Raw genomic sequence first — 26,836 nt, 5'->3', positions numbered from 1 at the left:
GCCTATGGGTGCATGACGCTGCATGCGACCTGCGTATCCTATCTTTAGCATTGGGTACACAGCCATGCTTTTGCCGGCGCATGCGTCTTTTTGATGGTGCGCCGGCCGCACCAAAATGCAACACGATGCGTTTGGCGCAGGTCGGGGCACCGTCAAAAGGACGCATGCACCGGCAAAAACATACTGCGCACGGCCTGCGCACCCAATGCTAAGTCGCATGCAGCGTCATGCGCCCATAAGCGGAGCTGACCGGAGGAGGCGTGGCAGGGGGCGGAGCTTCACGGCGAGCGTCCGCTGCACCTCCAAACGCTAGTGTGAAACTAGCCTAAGACAAAAAGTAAAACAAAAGTTTTAATAAATATTAAAAAAGGATAAAAGTTTAAATATTCTCCTTTTTCCCAATTCAAAAATAAAGAAACAACAAACAAATATATATTCCCTATTATAAATGTACAATCTGCAATATAAAAATATAACATCCGAGGAAAATTGTACACAGAAACCAACTTTGCAAACAGCGACATATAGATTTTATTAGAGTAATACACATAGGAACAAGTTTAAAAAGACAAGACTCATTAAAAAGTGGGAAACCACAAAAATGGCACCATAACCCACATAAACTCTATGAGGGGGCTGCATATATTTTAAATGTCCAAGTGGTGCTATACATATGTTGGTATCTCAAACCCCATGTAAAACATAGTTTCGCTAAAAAAGCAGCGTATAGCTAACTAGTGCATACATAACAGTGGATTTGTGCAGGTAAACCTTACCTCCCGTGGGTGATGGTGACAGCCCCAACGCACGTTTCGGCAAACACGCCTTCTTCAGGGGGTGGCCACACACCATGTAGAGCAAGGTTTTATAGTACACAGAGACCAATCAGAAAATGTGTAACAGAAAATAGTGCACTGATCAAACTAGTGATAGGTCAAATGAGAGCCGGAACTAGATATACTAAAACAGAGGATGTATAAAATCACTGTGCCAATGGGCCAAAGGGGGGGGAGAAAAGGCGTGGTATAATGCCATCCCCATACTTTATATTGAACTGCTTAGCCTGTTAAAAGGAAGATTACCAGAATGTGGGCATATCCAGGCCCTGTTAAATCCCACCCCTTTTGGTAGCCCAAATGTTTATATGAATCACATAACTCATCGATTATACATAGACATCCATCCAGCTATATCCAGTCAGATTGGCGCAGGTCGTGCTGACAAGTGCCCGAGAAAATACCACGGCCATACAGTCCACCCAACGCCGCGGCAGGGGGTCCCAACACCGCTCACCATGACGTGGAGGAGGCTGGGTCACATGACCGCCGCGTCCGGCATAATTACCCATACACATAACGCAGCTTTTGAATAGACATCCCTCCGGCTACATCCGTTGGATTGGCGCACATCGCGCTGACAAGTACCCGGGGAAACATCGCGGCCGTGCAGCCCACCAGACGTTGCGGCACAGAGTCGAAACCCCGCCCACCGTAACGTGGAAGAGGCCGAGTCACGTGACCACTGCGTCAGGCCCAAGCCACACCCCGCGATGTCTCCCTGCAGCAACAGCCCGGCGCGTGTGCTAACTAACAGTGCACATCAAAACAATGGCAAAGGCACCATACCCAGCGCAATGAGCAGAATACAGATTTCACCCTAAAACATACAATAGTACAAATAAAAGCAACAATCCAGCACCTATGGGCAAATATAATAAACAGTGTATAACTCACATCGATATCTAGATACTAGGGGGATGTCCATTCAAAAGCTGCGTTATGTGTATGGGCAATTATGCCTGACGCGGCGGTCATGTGTCCCAGCCTCCTCCACGTCATGGTGGGCGGGGTTTGGACCCCCTGCCGCGGCTTCAGGTGGGCTGTATGGCCGTGGTATTTTCTTGGGCACTTGTCGGCACGACCCTTGCCAAATTGACTGGATATAGCTGGATGGATGTTTATATATAATCGTATGTGATTCATATAAACATTTGGGCTACCAAAAGGGGCGGGATTTAACTGGGCCCACATTCTGGTAATCTGCCTTTTAATAGGCTAAGCAGTTCAATATAAAGTATGGGGATGGCGTTATACCACGCCTTCTCTCCTCCCCCCCCCCCCTTTGGCCCATTGGCACAGTGATTTTATACTCCTCTATTTTAGTATATCTAGTTCCAGCTCTCATTTGACCTATCACTATTTAGATCAGTGCACTATTTTCTGTTACACATTTTCTGATTGGTCTCTGTGTACTATAAAACCTTGCTCTACGTGGTGTGTGGCCACCCCCTGAAGAAGGCGTGTTTGCCGAAACGTGCGTTGGGGCTGTCACCATCACCCACGGGAGGTAAGGTTTACCTGCACAAATCCACTGTTATGTATGCACTAGTTAGCTTTACGCTGCTTTTTTAGCGAAACTATGTTTTACATGGGGTTTGAGATACCAGCATATGAATAGCACCACTTGAACATTTAAAATATATGCAGCCCCCTCATAGAGTTTATGTGGGTTATGGTGCCATTTTTGTGGTTTCCCACTTTTTAATGAGTCTTGTCTTTTTAAACTTGTTCCTATGTGTATTACTCTAATAAAATCTATATGTCGTTGTTTGCAAAGTTGGTTTCTGTGTACAATTTTCCTCGGATGTCATTGCTCTGTACGAAACCGTTTAGGATGTCCACAATGAGATTTGGCACTATTGTTCTTGAATGTCACAAATGCTTGTTTAAGTGCCTTATATGTATGACTACAATTTATCTGTAATATAAAAATATAAGATGATTTAAACCTTAAAAGATGAAAACAAAAATGTAACCAACAGAATTGTTGCTTTTCGGTCACCGCACCTTTCCCCCCATGATGAAATCAAAATCATCACATACACAGCAAAATAGTCCCGCCCAAGACGCATCAGCTCGGGAAGCAAAACACAAGCCCCGCACAGATCCAAAAATTAAACAAGTTGCGGCAACACAAACCACAATGTTTTCCATAAAGTTCAGATTTTTTTAACCACTAAAATGTTATTAAAAAATAGACAAGTTTGGTATCGCCATCATTTACTCCCCGGGACAATCATATCGTCAGGTCATTTTCACTGCATAATGAACGCCATAAAAACAAAACCCAAAGACAGTGGCAAAATTGCTTTTTTTGACTATTTCAATTCACAATTTTTTATTTTTTTTATTTTCTTTTGTCTGTGAGATGGTAGAAACAAGTCGGAAAAATGAAAAAAAAAGTTATGGCTCTTGGCTGAAGGAGAGAAAAGAAACAAAAGAACATAACCTAAACCGCTGTGTATGCTTCAGCTCTCGCCGTGGACCATGGAGTCCACCATAAATCTTCTCTAAGCCTCCATTTTCCTTGATACACATAAGAGTTGGTGTGAAAATTAGGTCAGGGAATGTTTGTGAGTTACAGGAGTTCCCTGCTTCCATTCGAACTTGTCATTCACAAAGCCGACGTCACTCATCCGCATGCCGCTTCTGCGCTGCACCTTCCCGAATGTCCACGTATCAATGAGTTCAAGACCAGAGGGATAAGGAGATGCTAACCGCTTATCACTTAAAGACGCCTGAGGAGCCGCGATAACAAAGTCGCTGATTAGAAAGAGTTACAGGATAAATAACTTATTCTCCAGCCCTACTTTCATAAGGGATTCGATGCTTAATCCAGAAAGTCAACGTCCTCCCCCGGACTGATAAAAGCCTTTCATATGGCAGCGCTTCACGTCTAAATGGTAATATTTTTTTTCAGCTGATGGAGCAATTCTCGACGTCTTTAAAAAGATGACTACGAGTAAGAGAAAACTTAGAAATGTTAATTTATCCAATCGAATGAGACACGTTCCTCCCGGAACATCTTGATTATCATAGACTGGCTGCCCTAAATTCCGCAAAACTGGGTGAACCGGTAACGTAGAGTAGAGATGGCCACCATGCCAAGAGGACCAGGTCTCCATCCACCTTCTTCCCACTTGTGGACAAACTCACCTTATATAAAGGACCCGCGGGTGGCCATACATTACCTGTTCAATGGTTTAAATGCTGATTCAATTAAAGGGGTTGACTAGTGATTCAGATCCACTCAATGAAGTGACTTCATGCTCGAAATCAAGGGCTTGCCACTTGGCACTACCATCCCTTAGAGTCTAAGGAATGGTGGTGACAACGGGAAACCCATTTAAACAATAGTGATCTGCCTAATGAAACAATGAGCCCTGGGCATGTTAGGAGTAAAAGTTACATGATAGCACTGTAGGAAAAGAATCGGTGGGATAGGTAAGACCATCTAATGCGTGGGGACCTCCTGACTATTCCTTGATGGAAGAAGAGGATTGGGCAAAAGGATTTCTAGCATGCCCATTCGTTTGGTGCTCAAGGGAGATAATCTGCCCCCAGAGCTGTCTTGTGGCAGTGACTTACTTTCCTATCCTCATTCACAACACACCCAATGTGAACCTCCATTTGTACGAGTGGGTTTGGGATTGATAACTGTTGTCCGAAATCGATCTGAATTGTATGGCCATATTAAAGGGGCGATCTGGGACTTCTGCAGATTTTTGCCAAGAGACTGAACTCACCTCTTCAACCCTCTGTTGCCATCACGGTCTGCTCGCTTCCTTCAGTAATCGTGTGATCGCGGCCACTGCAGCCAATCATTGCTAAGTGAGGTCAGTGATTAACTGCAGGAAGTCAGCAGCGACTGGAAGGGACCACACTAAATACAGCAATAAAGTATAGGTGGGGTTTTTTATTTTTTTTTTATTTAACCCATTCACTGTTGTCTATAAAACCTGGAAAACCCTTTTAACATCTCGGCAGCTGCTAAGCGTGTAAATGCCCGTCGGCGTCCTGAATACAGGGGTCTAAGATGACTTACAGGTTCACCCCTTGTGTGCCAAATCATAATTAATGCAAGCAACAACAAGAAACGGCCACAGTTTCCGAAATAACTGAGCCGGGAACAGGTGGTGACCCCATCATAGTCCCACTCAGCGCCTATAACGGGGATTTATGGAGACGTATGTCCCCTGCACTGTAGCTACTGCTGCGGAGGCAGAACCAATTTGGAGGTGACATAAGGTTTATTGTCCCCCGTCATAAACATCACACATTACTGATTTACATTCTCATCCGCTACATGGCAGTAATGTGCACAGAAATCATTCCCTCCGAGCAGGAAAATCCGCACTCACGGCCTTTTTACACGTCAGCCATGGACTTGGGCTGTAGCTGATGTTGCAGAATATGTAAGGAGCCGCTGGGATCACTTTAAGAACTAATGCGGAAATGGAATTAGTTTATAATATTTATTTATAGGGTGCAACACTCTAATTTACTGAGACATCTAAACATCTCCTGCTTTTCTTCCTACGGCCAAAGTTACATGATAAAGTTCTGTCTGAGTGTAGCCACCACTAGAGGGAGCCTAAGAGCTTACTGAAGACCACAGTGGAATCTGTATACACCACTGTACAGTGAGCTCCCCCTAGTGGTGGCTGTGCGCAATGAGAATGCTAGCATGTAAATCTTTGGTTAGAGAGTTTCAAGCTCCGTAACTGAAAAGTTCAGCTTGTTTTGGTGTAGTCACAGTGGTAGAAACAAAAATTTGCAGAAATAAATTTAAAACAATTCAAAAGGAATAACAGGTTCCCATTTTACTAAGAAGCCTTTATCTTTGGTAGACTGTCGGGACCCCCACGATCTTACCATTTAGGGGTCTTCTTCCCAGTCACTGTATTTTCAGATATAGCTTCACTACCATTGTTGCACTGTGTATCAGCACAGCCTCATTCACATGAACTGCGGCCATACTGCGTCTCACTCTTTTGTCAGGGGCCACAGCACATCAGGGCCCTTTCAGGATCTTGGGAGTCTTAGCAGTCAACCCTGAGATGGCAACACCCTTTAAGACATAAATTGAAACAACTAAACAGGACAAGATAAACTTGATCCAGTTCCTTAGGGGTGTAACTAGAGGGAGGCGGTCCATGCATGAGGGTGTGGAAAGGGGAGGGGCATCAGTGAACCGTTCAGCCTTGGCCACAGCGTCAAGGGTATATCTACAGTGGATTTTAGCAACACTTGGCCTCTGGGGGTTCTTTTGAGACCACTTAGGCTACTTTCACACATCAGGTTTTCGGCGTCAGGCGCGATCCGGCGTCGTGCCGGAATGCCGGATCCGGCAAATGTTTTGTAAAACCTGATGTGCCGGATCCGGTTTTCTGCCGGATCCGTCTTGTTCTTGACAGACAAAACCGGATCCGTCTCATCCGGTTCATCCGTTTTTCTATCCGTTTTTCGACGGATTACGCCGGATCCGGTTTTTAAAATTGACCCTTGTGGCCTTCCGAACGGGATTGGCTACTGGAAAACTATATATAGCATGTTCCTACAGCCCTTCTTTGACAGGTTGTAGAGAAGAAAGTGCAGGTTGGAGAGAAGAGCAAGTTACTGGCGAAGATGGATGTTGTCATTGGAAATATTACCACTAGAAGTTCTGTGACGGTTTCAGGGACAATTTTGCACTATACTTTATGTCACCTCAAGGCAGAGTACACTGGGATGACAGAGTGTGAGAGATTTTTGCCCTAAACTTGTGTACCTTCTGGACCAACAGTATATACCTTTGCCAACCAAAGTTGGCTATCTTGTCATGGTCTTACTATTTTTAGCTTTAGGCCACAGGTGTGTACCTGGTTGTGTTTTATGCAAAGTATTTCACCTTTTAACAAAAGTTGTGTACATTGGTAGGAAATCACCAACAATAAACACAACTTTTTAGGTGAAATACTTTGCTTCAAACACAACCAGGAACACAACTGTGGCAAAAAGCTAAAATTTACCCACAGTTATATACCTGGTTTTGAATACCTTTTTACCTTTGAAATACCCTGTATTTAACCTTTTTTTTAAACATAGTTCGCCGCAGAAAGAAAAGACAGACAACCATTGTGAAACGATAATTTAACTTTTATTTAAAATTTTTTTTTTTTTGTAAAATGTTTTTAAAGTGCAAAAAACTTTTTTAATAAGGGTTTTAAACCCAATGGGCATTTTTATTACAAAAAACACACATTACAAATCTGTGTACTGTGGGGTGGAAATACTGCTGGAGGGGCTGCGGGACACTTCGACACTGGGTGTGTGGAGAGAGGACTGGGATCGTGGTGGGGAAGGAACAGTTAGAGGTGAAGGTGTGGAAAAAGCTACAGAATGGGTGGACATGTGGGAGGCAGAAGAGGTGGTGGGCGGTGGAGTGGAGGGTTGGGCAGGGACTGTAGGAGCAGATGATGTTGATGGAAAGTTGTATGGGGAAGGAGTTTGGTACGGGGAAGGAGTTTGGTACGGGGAAGGAGTTTGGTACGGGGCAGGTTGCTGGAAGTGGGGAGATGTCTGGTACTGGGGAGGTTGCTGGTACTGGTGAGGTTGCTGGTATGTAATAGGAGGGGGAGGATGGAAAGTGGCTGGAGGGGGTGCAGATGTAATAGGAGGGGGAGGATGGAAAGTGGCTGGAGGGGGTGCAGATGTAATAGGAGGGGGAGGATGGAAAGTGGCTGGAGGGGGTGCAGGTGGAGGAACTACAGTGGTGGGAGGTGGAGGTTGGGAGGTAACCTGCTGTAGAGCACCGTGGCACGAATGCATTACATGCATCTGCTGGGCAGGAGAGAGCGTTTCCATGCGCTCCACAACAGACCTGAAAAAGGTGTGGTTTGGCGAAGATCTTGCTTCTGAATGCATGGTTTGCAGAAGTGTCTTCACCTCCAGAATGCTGGAGTTGATCTGCTGAAAGCCTGCGGAGATTTGCTCTGACAAGACTTTTAGACAGTTCTGGAAAGATGCATTCAGATGCAAGAACTCTGGCGCATAACTCTTTTCCTGACCCCTCTGCCGCTGCCGCCCAGTACCCGCAGGTGTACTAGAGGTGGCAGGGGCAGAAGGGTGGGGTAAAGGGAAAGCGATCTCCTCACCAGCAGCTTCATGTAATGTAGGCGGCCACGATGCTCCTGTGCTGGTGGATGGGACAGATGGGTCGAATGTGTGGGAAGGCTGTGAAGGTGCAGATGTACCGGGGCGGTCGAAGTGTCCCTCGGTGCCGGTCTCCTCAGGGATCGCCTCAGAAGGGTCCAATCGTGCAGGCTCCCGAGTGCTGCTCACCGTGCTGTGGAATAAAGAGAAAAAAAAACAATTAAAATAGTGACATGGTATGGCCCTGGCTGAAAAAAAAAAGTTACATCTAACATTTTTTTCACATGTGGTGTGTAATATTTACCTTCTGGTGAGCATTGTTTCCCGGAGGAACGACAGGGCTTGTGCGTACTTGTACTTGCTCCTGCGTCCTCCAGATCCACTCGGGGCCCGCATCTCTTTATTGAACTCCTTCTTGAAACGATCCCTCACAGACCGCCACCGATTCACAATTCTGTTCCCTGAAACGAGAAAGGAGTGGTTAGTATACAACATCAGTGTTTCCCAAACTCCAGTCCTCATGGTCCCCAGGGGTCATGTTTTCAGGATTTCCATAGTAAATAGAAATCCTGAACACATGATCCGTGGGGACCACGAGGACTGGAGTTCGGGAAACACTGGTTTACATCAAGCAACCGGTACTGTATATACTTACGCTCTTTAATCTGGGCCCGAACATCGAGGTCCTCCCAGCGGCCCACAAGGAGCGAACAGATTTCCTCCCAGAGTCGTCGGGTAACGATCAGGTCAGCGTGGCGGCGGTCAGCCATATTCCAGAGCGGCTCCCTTTCTCTGACGAGATCGATGAGGTGGTCCACATCGGGTCCTCCATCCTCACCGTCAGAGTCGGGAGCACGCTGTGAAGGCTGTTAAAGAAAAAGACAAAAATAACATAATTAGCCTCCACAAAAGAAATGAAATAAAAAGTGCAAAAAAACAAAGCAAAAATATTTATACTTACACGCTGGTGACCGCCGCGTTGCTGTCGCCGACGACCCTGGGAGGCACTGCGAGGACCTCTTGGCCGAGCACCAGATTGGGAAGACTAGAGAAGAAAACAAAAAATGTTATGAGTTTGGATGTAGGCATTTGTTTGCTGTGTGTGGTCTGCAGAACATTGTTTTCTATGTGTTGTGTGTAGTGTGATGTTGTGTTTCTGCGTTTGATGCAAAAAACTTACGAATTGTGAGCCCACTCCAGGTGTCTGTCCACCCCTTCCTTCTTCTTCTGGGAGCTCCTCTTCATCTTGTGATTCCTGTTTTGAAATAAAAGGCAATGAATAGACATATATTACAGAGATGATGGATTTTGGAAATAAAAACTTACCGTCAAACGCTGACGATGCGAGGGAGGGCTCCCAGAAGAAGATGTGCTGTCCTGTTGATGGCCAGACTCCATGGCTGTGGGTATTGCTGCTGCCAGTGATGCCATTTCTGCTGCTGCTGCTGCATCTCTTTGGCGGCTGTTGAATAAAGAGAAACAAAGGGCCAATGAATATCTTGATATTCCATGGCCCTAGTTTGGAGGAATGGGGGATTTGATAATTACCGTCTCTCATCTGCTGCTGGACTCCCCTCCTCAGCATGTTCCATTTGCTGCTCCATTTGGGGTGGTGCTGATGGTGCTGCTGCTGCAGATGTCTGCTGCCTTCTCCTGCTCCTGGTTCTTGGCTTGGGTGGCATGTTGGGTGTGGCTGAGGGTCCCATTGTCTTGCTTTTATATATCTCCTGTGGGCAGAGCTACTGAGCATGCTCAGACCAAAAAACCGGATCCGGCCGCCGGATCCGGCGCATTGCGGCGCTCATAGGCTTTCATTGTGTGAAAAAGCCGGACGCGCCGGATCCGGCGTGTCCGGCTTTTTCGCCGGAGACAAAAAACGTTACAGTAGCCGTTTTTTCCAGACGCCGGATCGCGACACATTGCCGGATCCGGCGAAAACCGGATGAAACGCATGGCCATCCGGCGCGATCCGGCGCAAATGCAAGTCAATGGGGGGGAAACCGGATCCGGCATTGCATTTCGCCGGATCCGGTTTCTGTCAAAAGCGCCGGATCGCGCCTGACGGCGAAAACCTGATGTGTGAAAGAGGCCTTATACTAAAGCCTTTAGATGGATGGGGGTTTATTGGAGCTTTTACATTGAGGCCCACAAGACTGAAGCTACACCTCAGCATGGATTCTGGAACACCTATCTACAACTCTTCACAAAGAATATGTCAAGACAGTCTCTCAGTATTTGTTTGTAACTGTCTCTTTTTTGTTTTCAGAGACGTGCCAGGAAGGTGAAGTGTTGTCTCATCTCCACCGGGATCTTCGTAGTTTTGGTGGTTATAATCATCATTGTCCTCTCCGTTAGAAATTAGCCAAACATGAAGATTTTCCTCCGCTCTCCCTGTTGGAGTGAATGTGCGCCTTTGGCCTATGGTGTCTCTCACAGCCTCTCAGCTTTAGTACACCTCCTCCATCACTGTGATACATAGCTGCCTGCTAGCGGTGACTGAATACACTACATATCTGTGTCTCATGAGTCTGTGTGTAATGTTTGCATTAAAAATAATAATAAAAATAGATAAAATGATGTTTGTCTCTGAGTTACGGAAATATCCATCAATCACCAGAAATGTCAAAACTGTCTCCTTTTGCTTTGGCATCAAAAGACAAGCCCCAATAAAATGTCCCTTTTTTCCCCACAAAAAACCCACACTCCATTTTTTTTGCAAATCTCTGGGGAAATGTATGATGCAGAGGCCCCCCCTAACTGCATGGGTTCCTCCACCTCCCCCAGAATTGATTCACCGCCAGACTGCTCCCCTGGCAAAGGGGCAATGCCCCAAAAATGAGGCTCTGGAGAAGGTGTTCTTACCCACCGATCTCAACGGCATCTATCAACGCAAATAGCCAACGACATAGCGGCCTCCAAGGACTCGGGTTTCGTACACTGCCAAGGCATCTTTCAACCTTTCAGTAAGGCTGGGTTCACACGTAGCGGAACTCTCGCGGAAATTACCGTGAGAATTCCGGAATTCCATTCCGCGGGAAAATCGCATTTTAAATTTCCGTGATTTTCCCGCAGAAAAACTAGCATCTTGCAAGCGTAATTAGCTTGCAGAATTGCTAGCGTTTTCCAAGCGATCTGTAGCGTCGCTTGGAGAACTGATTGACAGGGTGGTCACACTCGTCAATAGTAAAAGATAGAATGTAAAAAATATTATTAAAAAAATATATATTGTTATTCTCACCTTCCCGCCTCTCCACGCTCCCGGTCCCAGTAATCCTTTGCGATAATTACCGCGATGATGCAATCTGTTCTCACGGGATCGCGACGTCTCGCGGTCATTCGCGCGATATCGCGAATGACCGCGAGAACGGACGTCATCGCTTGCAAAGGATTACTGGGACCGGGAGCGTGGAGAGAGGCGGGAAGGCTGCGCGGGAAGTCGGAAGGTGAGAATAACAATATTTTTTATTTTAAATTCCAATTTTTACAGGGATATGGTACCCAAAGCCCGGAGGACAGTCTCCTCTCCTCCGGACCGTGGGTACCATCCGCAAATGTTCTGCTTACTTTTCGCATGGTGTGCACAGCCACATGCGGAAAGGAAGCAGAACAATGCATTCCTATGGGTGCGGGATCGCCGCGATTCCGCAAATTTAATGAGCATGCTGTGTTTTTTACCGCAAAGCGATTCCGTCGCGGTAAAAACTGCAGCATTAGCACAGCATTGCGGAATCCCATAGGAATGCATGGGATGCTTATTTTTTGCGTTTTCGCTGCAAAATCGCGCGGTTAAAACCGCCGCAGAAACGCGAAAAAAACACGTGTGAACTCAGCCTAAGGCTCTGACGAAATTGGCTTCTGAAAGCCGGGTCAATCCATTTTGTATCAGTTGCCCACCTGCAGAATTCAGAGCTATACGTCTCCACTGACCGATCCCCTGCTGAAGGTGACGTAACCTGGAGTCAGCCAAAGAGACTCGGTCAGGGTCATCATAGATAAGGGCTAGAGCCAAAAAAAATCCAACCACAGACTGGAGACAAAATTAATCCTGCGGCAAAGAGAAAGTCCAGGACTGTGGATCTCCTTGCAGCACAGAGATTACAATTCCATCTCATTGCTCCTCATTTCCGGAGGAGAGAGGACGAAGTTTAAAATACAGGATAAATGCATAACGCTCTGCATAACGCATAGGCTGCTCTCTATCCCCAGTCCCGCACGCTCGGGGTGATCCTCGACTCTGCGCTCTCTTTCAAACCACATATCCAAGCCCTCGCCTCCTGCCGCCTCAAACTCAAAAATATTTCCTGGATCCGCTCATTCCTCAACCACGAAACCACAAAAACACTAGTGCATGCTCTTATCTCCCGCTTCGACTACTGCAACCTCCTACTCTCTGGCCTCCCCTCTAGCACTCTGGCTCCGCTCCAGTCCATCCTACACTCTGCTGCCCGACAAATCCACTTGTCTCCTCGTTATTCCCCAGCCTCCCCCCTATGCCAGGCCCTTCACTGGCTTCCCATTGCCCAGAGGCTCCAATTCAAAACCCTAACCATGACATACAAAGCCATCCACAACCTGTCTCCTCCATACATCTGTGACATGGTCTCTAGGTACCTACCCGCACGCAACCTTCGATCATCTCAAGATCTTCTCTACTCTCCCCTTATCCCTTCGTCCCACAACCGCATACAAGACTTCTCCCGTGCTTCCCCCATACTCTGGAACTCTCTTCCGCAACATATCAGACTCTCACCATCAACAGAAACCTTCAAGAAGAACCTGAAGACCCACCTGTTCCGACAAGGCTACAGCCTGCCATGATCCTCAGTCTACTGATCCACCGGCCGACCTGCTCTCCCCTCTCCTAGTGTATCCTCACCCATCCCTGTAGACTGTGAGCCCTCGCGGGCAGGGTCCCCTCTCCTTATGCTTATGTACTCATGCGTCCCTTGTCTTACACATGTTTATTATACTTGTCTATATTTCCCCTTTTCACATGTAAAGCGCCATGGAATAAATGGCGCTATATAAATGCATAATAATAACATATCTGATACACACAGCAAAGCACAAGATTAGCCCATAGAAGGGCTGTTAGTATGATGGTTCAGGATCAGCACCAATATCAACACTACTGGCCTCCGATTAGTTATACAGATCACACATGCTTATTGGCTGTGTTACAGGAACCAGACGTGGGGCTGAGATTCGAGCATTCATTCCGAGCACGAGCCAATGTACGCCGAGTACACCCGAGCACCCAGATACTCCAGTGATATCCGAGTGTCACCGAACATGTAGTTCTTAGAACATTCATTTCTCCTGATCTTCTGGCGTCTCGACCATGCAGCCCATTTTTCTTCCAAGTGCCTCCTTATTGAGCATCTTGAAACAGCCACACCGCCAGTTTTCAGAGAGTCCAGTATTTCAGCTGATGTTATTTGTGGGCTTTTCTTTGCATCCGGAATCATTTTCCTGGCATTTGTCACAGGTGAGGATGTTGCCTTTAGTAGCCAGTCAAACCCATTTGTGTCAACTTCTGTGCATGTTATCAGGCCAAAATCACCAGGGTGTGTGAACTTTTGATCAGGGTCATTTGGATGTTTTGGGTTGTCATTATGATTTATAAGAGAAATCACAATAGTTTGACAATAAATGGCTTCATCCAACCACAAACCATGAGCGTAGAAAAAGTTTTGGTGTTCTCATTCATGTTCTCTGAAAAAAGGACAAGAAAGCAAAAATGATGTCGGGTATGTAAACTTTTCAGCACAACTGTAGTTCTTACCTTCAGCTACATTGAGTGATGATATAATTTCTTGTAAAGATCCTGTAATGTCTCCTTGATTAGATATGAACCGGGTCCTTGTATTTTGTCCTGTAGAGAATTTCTCTCACTTTGGATGGTTCTCTTCTTTTTGTAGAAAAATCCAATGAGGTGATACGGCAGTCCCTCAGATGATCTGCAGCAAAGTTTCTGTGAGAAATGAGTGTTGTAGGTATAATGAGTTGGATTCCTTATCATTAGGCTTTTAAGGATTATGGTTTACTTTTTATATCTGGATAGAAAGATGTCACTGTTCACTTCTGCCAGTTTCTTCCGTAGGTTTTTCAGACCCAATCACGCTCAGTACATTGGGGTATCTTCCATTATTACGATGTACATTAAAAAATTCTATTGTGGTATCGTGTTAGCCAGAAAAATCGGCTAATCAGAAGAATTATGTTTGCAGCTTTCAAAGCAAAAGTATTTTGTCATTTTTGAGCAAAAAAGTTTTACATAGATTTTTCTGGTTAACATGGCACCACAATAGAATTTTTTATTGTACATCATATATAGAAGTAAAAAAGTACTGTACATTGTGCTCGGCTCTGGTACTGTACATTGTGCTCGGCTCTGGTGCTGTACATTGTGCTCGGCTCTGGCGCTGTACATTGTGCTCGGTTCTGGTGCTGTACATTGTGCTCGGTTCTGGTACTGTACATTGTGCTCGGCTCTGGTGCTGTACATTGTGCTCGGCTCTGGTGCTGTACATTGTGCTCGGTTCTGGTGCTGTACATTGTGCTCGGTTCTGGTACTGTACATTGTGCTCGGCTCTGGTGCTGTACATTGTGCTCGGCTCTGGTGCTGTACATTGTGCTCGGCTCTGGTGCTGTACATTGTGCTCAGCTCTGGTACTGTACATTGTGCTCGGTTCTGGTACTGTACATTGTGCTCGGCTCTGGTGCTATACATTGTGCTCGGCTCTGGTGCTGTACATTGTGCTCGGCTCTGGTACTGTACATTGTGCTCGGCTCTGGTACTGTACCTTGTGCTCGGCTCTGGTACTGTACATTGTGCTCGGCTCTGGTACTGTACATTGTACTCGGCTCTGCAACTGTACATTGTGCTCGGCTCTGGTACTATACATTGTGCTCGGCTCTGGTGCTGTACATTGTGCTCGGCTCTGGTGCTGTACATTGTGCTCGGATCTGGTACTGTACATTGTGCTCGGCTCTGGTACTGTACATTATGCTCGGCTCTGGTGCTGTACATTGTACTCTGCTCTGGTGCTATACATTGTGCTCGGCTCTGGTGCTGTACATTGTGCTCGGTTCTGGTACTATACATTGTGCTCGGCTCTGGTACTATACATTGTGCTCGGCTCTGGTCCTATACATTGTGCTCGGCTCTGGTACTATACATTGTGCTCGGCTCTGGTACTGTACATTGTGCTCGGCTCTGGTGCTGTACATTGTGCTCGGCTCTGGTACTATACATTGTGCTCGGCTCTGGTCCTATACATTGTGCTCGGCTCTGGTACTATACATTGTGCTCGGCTCTGGTACTATACATTGTGCTCGGCTCTGGTCCTATACATTGTGCTCGGCTCTGGTACTATACATTGTGCTCGGCTCTGGTACTATACATTGTGCTCGGCTCTGGTGCTGTACATTGTGCTCGGCTCTGGTACTGTACATTGTGCTCGGCTCTGGTACTATACATTGTGCTCGGCTCTGGTGCTATACATTGTGCTCGGCTCTGGTACTATACATTGTGCTCGGCTCTGGTCCTATACATTGTGCTCGGCTCTGGTACTATACATTGTGCTCGGCTCTGGTGCTATACATTGTGCTCGGCTCTGGTACTATACATTGTGCTCGGCTCTGGTACTATACATTGTGCTCGGCTCTGGTACTATAAATTGTGCTCGGCTCTGGTGCTGTACATTGTGCTCGGCTCTGGTACTATACATTGTGCTCGGCTCTGGTGCTATACATTGTGCTCGGCTCTGGTACTATACATTGTGCTCGGCTCTGGTACTATACATTGTGCTCGGCTCTGGTACTATACATTGTGCTCGGCTCTAGTACTATAAATTGTGCTCGGCTCTGGTGCTGTACATTGTGCTCGGCTCTGGTACTATACATTGTGCTCGGCTCTGGTCCTATACATTGTGCTCGGCTCTGGTACTATACATTGTGCTCGGCTCTGGTGCTATACATTGTGCTCGGCTCTGGTACTATACATTGTGCTCGGCTCTGGTACTGTACATTGTGCTCGGCTCTGGTGCTGTACATTGTGCTCGGCTCTGGTGCTGTACATTGTGCTCGGCTCTGGTACTATACATTGTGCTCGGTTCTGGTACTGTACATTGTGCTCGGTTCTGGTACTGTACATTGTGCTCGGCTCTGGTGCTGTACATTGTGCTCGGTTCTGGTGCTGTACATTGTGCTCGGCTCTGGTGCTGTACATTGTGCTCGGCTCTGGTACTATACATTGTGCTCGGTTCTGGTACTGTACATTGTGCTCGGTTCTGGTACTGTACATTGTGCTCGGCTCTGGTGCTGTACATTGTGCTCGGCTCTGGTGCTGTACATTGTGCTCGGCTCTGGTGCTGTACATTGTGCTCGGTTCTGGTACTGTACATTGTGCTCGGCTCTGGTGCTATACATTGTGCTCGGCTCTGGTACTGTACATTGTGCTCGGCTCTGGTGCTGTACATTGTGCTCGGTTCTGGTACTGTACATTGTGCTCGGCTCTGGTACTATACATTGTGCTCGGCTCTGGTACTGTACATTGTGCTCGGCTCTGGTGCTGTACATTGTGCTCGGTTCTGGTACTGTCCATTGTGCTCGGCTCTGGTACTGTACATTGTGCTCGGCTCTGGTACTATACATTGTGCTCGGCTCTGGTGCTATACATTGTGCTCGGTTCTGGTACTGTACATTGTGCTCGGCTCTGGTGCTATACATTGTGCTCGGTTCTGGTACTGTACATTGTGCTCGGCTCTGATGCTATACATTGTGCTCGGCTCTGGTACTGTACATTGTGCTCGGCTCTGATGCTATACATTGTGCTCGGCTCTGGTACTATACATTGTGCTCGGCTCTGGTACTATACATTGTGCTCGGCTCTGGTGCTATACATTGTGCTCGGTTCTGGTACTGTACATTGTGCTCGGCTCTGGTACAGTACATTGTGCTCGGATCTGGTGCTGTACATTGTGCTCGGTTCTGGTACTGTACATTGTGCTCGGCTCTGGTGCTATACATTGTGCTCGGCTCTGGTACTGTACATTGTGCTCGGCTCTGGTACTATACATTGTGCTCGGCTCTAGTACTATAAATTGTGCTCGGCTCTGGTGCTGTACATTGTGCTCGGTTCTGGTACTGTACATTGTGCTCGGCTCTGGTACTGTACATTGTGCTCGGCTCTGGTACTGTACATTGTGCTCGGCTCTGGTACTATAAATTGTGCTCGGCTCTGGTACTATACATTATGCTCGGCTCTGGTACTGTACATTGTGCTCGGCTCTGGTACTATACATTGTGCTCGGCTCTAGTACTATAAATTGTGCTCGGCTCTGGTGCTGTACATTGTGCTCGGTTCTGGTACTGTACATTGTGCTCGGCTCTGGTACTGTACATTGTGCTCGGCTCTGGTACTGTACATTGTGCTCGGCTCTGGTACTATAAATTGTGCTCGGCTCTGGTACTATACATTATGCTCGGCTCTGGTACTATACATTGTGCTCGGCTCTGGTACTATACATTGTGCTCAGCTCTGGTACTGTACATTGTGCTCGGCTCTGGTGCTATACATTGTGCTCAGCTCTGGTACTGTACATTGTGCTCGGCTCTGGTGCTGTACATTGTGCTCGGCTCTGGTACTATACATTGTGCTCAGTTCTGGTACTGTACATTGTGCTCGGTTCTGGTGCTATACATTGTGCTCGGCTCTGGTGCTGTACATTGTACTCGGCTCTGCAACTGTACATTGTGCTCGGCTCTGGTACTATACATTGTGCTCAGTTCTGGTACTGTACATTGTGCTCGGCTCTGGTGCTATACATTGTGCTCGGCTCTGGTGCTGTACATTGTACTCGGCTCTGCAACTGTACATTGTGCTCGGCTCTGGTACTATACATTGTGCTCGGCTCTGGAACTATACATTATGCTCGGCTCTGGTGCTGTACATTGTGCTCGGCTCTGGTGCTGTACATTGTGCTCGGCTCTGGTCCTATACATTGTGCTCGGCTCTGGTCCTATACATTGTGCTCGGCTCTGGTACTATACATTGTGCTCGCCTCTGGTACTATACATTGTGCTCGGCTCTGGTACTGTACATTGTGCTCGGCTCTGGTACTGTACATTGTGCTCGGCTCTGGTACTATACATTATGCTCGGCTCTGGTACTGTACATTGTGCTCGGCTCTGGTACTATACATTGTGCTCGGCTCTGGTCCTATACATTGTACTCGGCTCTGCAACTATACATTATGCTCGGCTCTGGTACTATACATTGTGCTCGGCTCTGGTACTATACATTGTGCTCGGCTCTGGTACTATACATTATGCTCGGCTCTGGTGCTGTACATTGTGCTCGGCTCTGGTGCTGTACATTGTGCTCGGCTCTGGTACTATACATTGTGCTCGGCTCTGGTCCTATACATTGTGCTCGGTTCTGGTACTATACATTGTGCTCGGCTCTGGTGCTGTACATTGTGCTCGGCTCTGGTGCTGTACATTGTGCTCGGCTCTGGTACTATACATTGTGCTCGGCTCTGGTCCTATACATTGTGCTCGGCTCTGGTACTATACATTGTGCTCGGCTCTGGTACTATACATTGTGCTCGGCTCTGGTACTATACATTGTGCTCGGCTCTGGTACTATACACTGTGCTCGGCTCTGGTACTGTACATTGTGCTCGGCTCTGGTGCTGTACATTGTGCTCTGTTCTGGTGCTATACATTGTGCTCGGCTCTGGTACTGTACATTGTGCTCGATTCTGGTACTGTACATTGTGCTCGGCTCTGGTGCTGTACATTGTGCTCGGCTCTGGTACTATACATTGTGCTCGGCTCTGGTACTATACACTGTGCTCGGCTCTGGTACTGTACATTGTGCTCGGCTCTGGTGCTGTACATTGTGCTCTGTTCTGGTGCTATACATTGTGCTCGGCTCTGGTACTGTACATTGTGCTCGATTCTGGTACTGTACATTGTGCTCTGTTCTGGTGCTATACATTGTGCTCGGCTCTGGTACTGTACATTGTGCTCAGTTCTGGTACTGTACATTGTGCTCGGCTCTGGTGCTAAACATTGTGCTCGGCTCTGGTACTATACATTGTGCTCGGCTCTGGTGCTGTACATTGTGCTCGGTTCTGGTGCTATACATTGTGCTCGGCTCTGGTACTATACATTGTGCTCGGCTCTGGTGCTAAACATTGTGCTCGGCTCTGGTGCTGTACATTGTGCTCGGCTCTGGTACTATACATTGTGCTCGGCTCTGGTACTGTACATTGTGCTCGGCTCTGGTACTGTACATTGTGCTCGGCTCTGGTACTATATATTGTGCTCGGCTCTGGTGCTGTACATTGTGATCGGCTCTGGTACTATACATTATGCTCGGCTCTGGTACTGTACATTGTGCTCGGCTCTGGTCCTATACATTGTGCTCGGCTCTGGTACTATACATTGTGCTCGGCTCTGGTACTATACATTGTGCTCGGCTCTGGTACTGTACATTGTGATCGGCTCTGGTACTATACATTATGCTCGGCTCTGGTACTGTACATTGTGCTCGGCTCTGGTCCTATACATTGTGCTCGGCTCTGGTACTATACATTGTGCTCGGCTCTGGTACTGTACATTGTGCTCGATTCTGGTACTGTACATTGTGCTCGGCTCTGGTGCTATACATTGTGCTCGGCTCTGGTGCTGTACATTGTGCTCGATTCTGGTACTGTACATTGTGCTCGATTCTGGTACTGTACATTGTGCTCGGCTCTGGTACTATACATTGTGCTCGGCTCTGGTACTGTACATTGTGCTCGGCTCTGGTACTGTACATTGTGCTCGATTCTGGTACTGTACATTGTGCTCGGCTCTGGTATTATACATTGTGCTCGGCTCTGGTGCTATACATTGTGCTCGGCTCTGGTGCTGTACATTGTGCTCGGCTCTGGTATTATACATTGTGCTCGGCTCTGGTACTATACATTGTGCTCAGCTCTGGTGCTGTACATTGTGCTCGGCTCTGGTACTGTACATTGTGCTCGGCTCTGGTACTATACATTGTGCTCGGCTCTGGTACTATACATTGTGCTCGGCTCTGGTACTGTACATTGTGCTCGGCTCTGGTACTGTACATTGTGCTCGGCTCTGGTACTATATATTGTGCTCGGCTCTGGTGCTGTACATTGTGATCGGCTCTGGTACTATACATTATGCTCGGCTGTGGTACTGTACATTGTGCTCGGCTCTGGTCCTATACATTGTGCTCGGCTCTGGTACTATACATTGTGCTCGGCTCTGGTACTATACATTGTGCTCGGCTCTGGTACTATACATTGTGCTCGGCTCTGGTACTGTACATTGTGCTCGGCTCTGGTCCTATACATTGTGCTCGGCTCTGGTACTATACATTGTGCTCGGCTCTGGTACTATACATTGTGCTCGGCTCTGGTACTGTACATTGTGATCGGCTCTGGTACTATACATTATGCTCGGCTCTGGTACTGTACATTGTGCTCGGCTCTGGTACTGTACATTGTGCTCGGCTCTGGTCCTATACATTGTGCTCGGCTCTGGTACTATACATTGTGCTCGGCTCTGGTACTGTACATTGTGCTCGATTCTGGTACTGTACATTGTGCTCGGCTCTGGTGCTATACATTGTGCTCGGCTCTGGTGCTGTACATTGTGCTCGATTCTGGTACTGTACATTGTGCTCGATTCTGGTACTGTACATTGTGCTCGGCTCTGGTACTATACATTGTGCTCGGCTCTGGTGCTGTACATTGTGCTCGGCTCTGGTACTGTACATTGTGCTCGGCTCTGGTACTGTACATTGTGCTCGATTCTGGTACTGTACATTGTGCTCGGCTCTGGTATTATACATTGTGCTCGGCTCTGGTGCTATACATTGTGCTCGGCTCTGGTGCTGTACATTGTGCTCGGCTCTGGTACTATACATTGTGCTCGGCTCTGGTACTATACATTGTGCTCGGCTCTGGTACTGTACATTGTGCTCGGCTCTGGTACTGTACATTGTGCTCGGCTCTGGTACTATACATTGTGCTCGGTTCTGGTACTTTACATTGTGCTCGGCTCTGGTACTATACATTGTGCTCGGCTCTGGTACTATACATTGTGCTCTGTTCTGGTACTATACATTGTGCTCGGCTCTGGTACTGTACATTGTGCTCGGCTCTGGTACTATACATTGTGCTCGGCTCTGGTACTATACATTGTGCTCTGTTCTGGTACTATACATTGTGCTCAGTTCTGGTACTGTACATTGTGCTCGGCTCTGGTGCTAAACATTGTGCTCGGCTCTGCTACTGTACATTGTGCTCGGCTCTGGTACTATACATTGTGCTCGGCTCTGGTGCTGTACATTGTGCTCAGTTCTGGTACTGTACATTGTGCTCGGCTCTGGTGCTAAACATTGTGCTCGGCTCTGGTCCTATACATTGTGCTCGGCTCTGGTACTATACATTGTGCTCGGCTCTGGTGCTAAACATTGTGCTCGGCTCTGGTGCTGTACATTGTGCTCGGCTCTGCTACTGTACATTGTGCTCGGCTCTGGTACTATACATTGTGCTCGGCTCTGGTACTATACATTGTGCTCGGCTCTGGTGCTGTACATTGTGATCGGCTCTGGTACTATACATTATGCTCGGCTCTGGTACTGTACATTGTGCTCGGCTCTGGTCCTATACATTGTGCTCGGCTCTGGTACTATACATTGTGCTCGGCTCTGGTACTATACATTGTGCTCGGCTCTGGTGCTGTACATTGTGCTCGGCTCTGCTACTGTACATTGTGCTCGGCTCTGGTACTATACATTGTGCTCGGCTCTGGTCCTATACATTGTGCTCGGCTCTGGTACTATACATTGTGCTCGGCTCTGGTGCTAAACATTGTGCTCGGCTCTGGTGCTGTACATTGTGCTCGGCTCTGCTACTGTACATTGTGCTCGGCTCTGGTACTATACATTGTGCTCGGCTCTGGTACTATACATTGTGCTCGGCTCTGGTGCTGTACATTGTGATCGGCTCTGGTACTATACATTATGCTCGGCTCTGGTACTGTACATTGTGCTCGGCTCTGGTCCTATACATTGTGCTCGGCTCTGGTACTATACATTGTGCTCGGCTCTGGTACTATACATTGTGCTCGGCTCTGGTACTGTACATTGTGCTCGATTCTGGTACTGTACATTGTGCTCGGCTCTGGTGCTATACATAGTGCTCGGCTCTGGTGCTATACATTGTGCTCGGCTCTGGTGCTGTACATTGTGCTCGATTCTGGTACTGTACATTGTGCTCGATTCTGGTACTGTACATTGTGCTCGGCTCTGGTACTATACATTGTGCTCGGCTCTGGTGCTGTACATTGTGCTCGGCTCTGGTACTGTACATTGTGCTCGATTCTGGTACTGTACATTGTGCTCGGCTCTGGTATTATACATTGTGCTCGGCTCTGGTGCTATACATTGTGCTCGGCTCTGGTGCTATACATTGTGCTCGATTCTGGTACTGTACATTGTGCTCGGCTCTGGTATTATACATTGTGCTCGGCTCTGGTGCTATACATTGTGCTCGGCTCTGGTGCTATACATTGTGCTCGGCTCTGGTACTGTACATTGTGCTCGGCTCTGCTATTATACATTGTGCTCGGCTCTGGTACTGTACATTGTGCTCGGCTCTGGTACTGTACATTGTGCTCGATTCTGGTACTGTACATTGTGCTCGGCTCTGGTGCTGTACATTGTGCTCGGCTCTGGTACTATACATTGTGCTCGGCTCTGGTACTATACATTGTGCTCGGCTCTGGTACTATACATTGTGCTCGGCTCTGGTGCTATACATTGTGCTCGGCTCTGGTACTATACATTATGCTCGGCTCTGGTACTGTACATTGTGCTCGGCTCTGGTGCTATACATTGTGCTCAGTTCTGGTACTGTACATTGTGCTCGGTTCTGGTACTGTACATTGTGCTCGGCTCTGGTGCTATACATTGTGCTCGGCTCTGGTGCTATACATTGTGCTCGGCTCTGGTACTGTACATTGTGCTCGGCTCTGGTACTGTACATTATGCTCGGCTCTGGTACTGTACATTGTGCTCGATTCTGGTACTGTACATTGTGCTCGGCTCTGGTGCTATACATTGTGCTCGGCTCTGGTACTATACATTGTGCTCGGCTCTGGTGCTATACATTGTGCTTGGCTCTGGTGCTGTACATTGTGCTCGGCTCTGGTACTGTACATTGTGCTCGATTCTGGTACTGTACATTGTGCTCGGCTCTGGTACTATACATTGTGCTCGGCTCTGGTGCTGTACATTGTGCTCGGCTCTGGTACTGTACATTGTGCTCGATTCTGGTACTGTACATTGTGCTCGGCTCTGGTACTGTACATTGTGCTCGATTCTGGTACTGTACATTGTGCTCGATTCTGGTACTGTACATTGTGCTCGGCTCTGGTACTGTACATTGTGCTCGGCTCTGGTGCTATACATTGTGCTCGGCTCTGGTGCTGTACATTGTGCTCAGCTCTGGTGCTGTAGATTGTGCTCGGCTCTGGTACTGTAGATTGTGCTCGACTCTGGTACTGTACATTGTGCTCGGCTCTGCTATTATACATTGTGCTCGGCTCTGGTACTGTACATTGTGCTCGATTCTGGTACTGTACATTGTGCTCGGCTCTGGTACTGTACATTGTGCTCGATTCTGGTACTGTACATTGTGCTCGGCTCTGGTACTGTACATTGTGCTCGATTCTGGTACTGTACATTGTGCTCGGCTCTGGTACTGAACATTGTGCTCGATTCTGGTGCTGTACATTGTGCTCGGCTCTGGTACTGTACATTGTGCTCGATTCTGGTACTGTACATTGTGCTTGGCTCTGGTACTGTACATTGTGCTCGATTCTGGTACTGTACGTTGTGCTCAGCTCTGGTGCTATACGTTGTGCTCGGCTCTGGTACTGTACGTTGTGCTCGGCTCTGGTACTGTACATTGTGCTCGGCTCTAGTACTATACATTGTGCTCGGCTCTGGTACTGTACATTGTGCTCGGCTCTGGTACTATACCTTATGCTTGGCTCTGGTACTATACATTGTGCTCGGATCTGGTACTGTACATTGTGATCGGCTCTGGTACTATACATTGTGCTCGGCTCTGGTGCTGTACATTGTGCTCGGCTCTGGTGCTGTACATTGTGCTCTGCTCTGGTACTATACATTGTGCTCGGATCTGGTACTGTACATTGTGCTCGGCTCTGGTACTGTACATTGTGCTCGGCTCTGGTACAATACATTGTGCTCGGTTCTGGTGCTGTACATTGTGTTCGGCTCTTCTACTATACATTGTGCTCGGATCTGGTACTGTACATTGTGCTCGGCTCTGGTACTGTACATTGTGCTCGGATCTCGTACTGTACATTGTGCTCGGTTCTGGTACTGTACATTGTGCTCGGTTCTGGTACAATACATTGTGCTCGGTTCTGGTGCTGTACATTGTGTTCGGCTCTTCTACTATACATTGTGCTCGGCTCTGGTACTAAGCAGCTCTTGCTAAAATTAAGAGACCACTGCACAGCAGAGTTTTATAAAAATCAGCTTCTCTACATGTCTGACAGCCATTCCATTCCAATGTCAGGTGAATTCCAACCAGAGTACACCTCATTCTACTTAATGTGCTTCTGATTAGGTGATCACCTGAACCAAATCTTATTTAATGAAGGAAAGTATAAAAAGCCCTGCTGTGGTGTTCACAATCCTTGCAATAGGACAAGCTGGATGGCAAAACATGTGCTAGTAATATCCCAAAAGTAATAGGAATGAAAAAATAACTTTTAACCATAAAAAGGAGTTGAAAAGAAAAGTCTTGAGTGAGGAAAAAAGGGCTCAATTCTGGTTTTACTAGCAGAGGGATACAGTGAGCATCATGTTGCCCCCTTCCTTAAAATTTCTAAAACAGCAGTCCATTACAACAAGGTCAAGCAGCAAACATTGGGGACAACAAAGCTACAGACCGGCTGAGGACGAAAACTACCGGGATGACCGTTATCTTATTCGAACGTCACTCAGCAACCGCAGGATAACATCAAGTGACCTACAAAAGGAATGGCAAATGGCAGCTGGGGTGAAGTGCACGGCAAGAACAGTTCGTAACAGGCTCCTAGAGGCAGGGCTCAAGTCATACAAAATATATCAAAATTGGTAGTTTCTAAAACTTAACTTTTATTCCTAAGTTTTTTTTCTTAAAAAATGGCTTTCACCATTATTCAAAGTGAACCAATACACCGGTGCACAAACAATCAAATAACATCATAAAACCATTTTTCATCCCTGTCAAGGATATTTTTCTGCAAACACATCGACCCCTTGTATGGGAAGACAATCTATATAAAGACTGTCCCAATTGGACAAACTCAGCCCCACCAATTATATACACATCATGTGGAGCACAGAGACAATCCAATTAAACAATTCAAAGGAATTTAAAGGAACAATATCACCAATTTCTGGTGATATCAGTCGTCCTTTATGCAGATCATGGAGTCGGGGTCCATACATTGTCCCTACCAGTCCCTATTTTCGACTGATCCTGACCCCCAAGACTCCTGCCCTTACAAGAACAGTCCACAGCTAGCCCTGCCACTAGCCATCCCTGGACTGACCCTGTGTGCCTCCCGACGCGTTTCCTCAGTGCCTCGATTCATCGGGAATAGCACATAATCTTCCTTCTATTAGGAGTAGCGGCAGCATGTCCCACCAGAAACAGCATAAACAATGGCAATGGCGATCATATCCTCCCACATTGCCTCATATATCAATCCAGATTAATAGATTAAATTTCAAACACCTGCTTAGACAACACAGATTCTAATGGGAGGTATATCCTTTTATTCAAACCTCCCTGGCGCTTACTCACACATATGAAGCGCTGACATGGTAATTATCCAAAACCCCCACAGATGTGTTACTCATAACTTGTATATCGACGGAGGCATTTGCTTCCTGCTTATCGCCATGTGTATAGCTCCCCCGTCCCTCTTCCATCTATGACCACTTCCGGTTCTCAGCCTGTGTTACATCTAACACACCTCTGAAAATAGGAACCTTCAGCTCTCTTACCCGCTGTCACGGGGTCCTTCTCTGGTATCACACAATCAACAGAGCAAGCGAAGAGTGAACAACTCCCAGACCTTTATTCAGGCAAAAATACGAAAAGGTCCATATTCAGTCCACCACACAAAGGATAAGATAGTCCAGAATAAGAATGCAGTCCAGTATCAGGATAAAATGTCCAGGGAAACGAGATTCCAAAACTCTAGCACCAGAGGATAAAATGGGTCCTTCTCTCTGAAATGCAGTCTTTACACGATCCTGTCCACACTGGAACTGACTTGCCCAGCTCCTGTTCTCCCCCGACCCCCTTCCTTGTCCAGGGAAAGTCAAACAAGTTGGGGGCAGTTTCCAGGCCTCCCAGAGGAGAAAAAAGGGCCTTAGGGATTAATGCACTACAGGGGGGTCATCAAGAGACAGATACAGTGAGGCTGTAGACTTACAATGTAATAAGAAAAACACTATGAAAATAACTGGAATTGTTAAAAATAGGAATATACAAAAAATGATATCCACATAACATATCACACCATCACAACCTCTCCCCCCCCATAATAAGTGAGCACGCCATGAGGTCTACACAGACCTCTGGCCTGCTCACTTTAGTCCACATTGCTCAGTTATTTATAATTCCTTGTACAGTGGCAGGGGTAGGTCGGCCTGGGGAGCCTATGGTTCTTCTTATCGAGACAGTCCATCGGCGTTCTGGTGTTGGCTTCCCCGCTTGTATTGGATGGAGAAG

At 47.2% G+C, this 26,836-nt stretch overlaps 1 protein-coding gene across 2 annotated transcripts in view; it reads left to right on the top strand.

Annotated features, from left to right (window-relative positions):
* The window catches only part of TSNARE1 (t-SNARE domain containing 1), a 232,822-nt gene extending 222,272 nt beyond the window's left edge, over window positions 1–10,550 (top strand). For both annotated transcript variants that reach the window (XM_073590429.1, XM_073590427.1), the window contains one exon: window positions 10,240–10,550. In XM_073590429.1, the coding sequence (XP_073446530.1) occupies window positions 10,240–10,335 (96 nt within the window). In that variant the 3' untranslated portion in view covers window positions 10,336–10,550. The remainder of the gene's footprint in view (window positions 1–10,239) is intronic.
* The last annotated feature ends 16,286 nt before the right edge of the window (window positions 10,551–26,836 follow it).

This window comes from Dendrobates tinctorius, unplaced genomic scaffold, assembly GCF_039654945.1.
Source record: "Dendrobates tinctorius isolate UK_male_01 unplaced genomic scaffold, ASM3965494v1 ptg000116l, whole genome shotgun sequence".
In the NCBI taxonomy this organism is placed as follows: domain Eukaryota; kingdom Metazoa; phylum Chordata; class Amphibia; order Anura; family Dendrobatidae; genus Dendrobates; species Dendrobates tinctorius.
The sequence above is the reverse complement of the archived record's forward strand: the minus strand, read 5'-3'. Positions and strand labels throughout refer to the sequence as shown.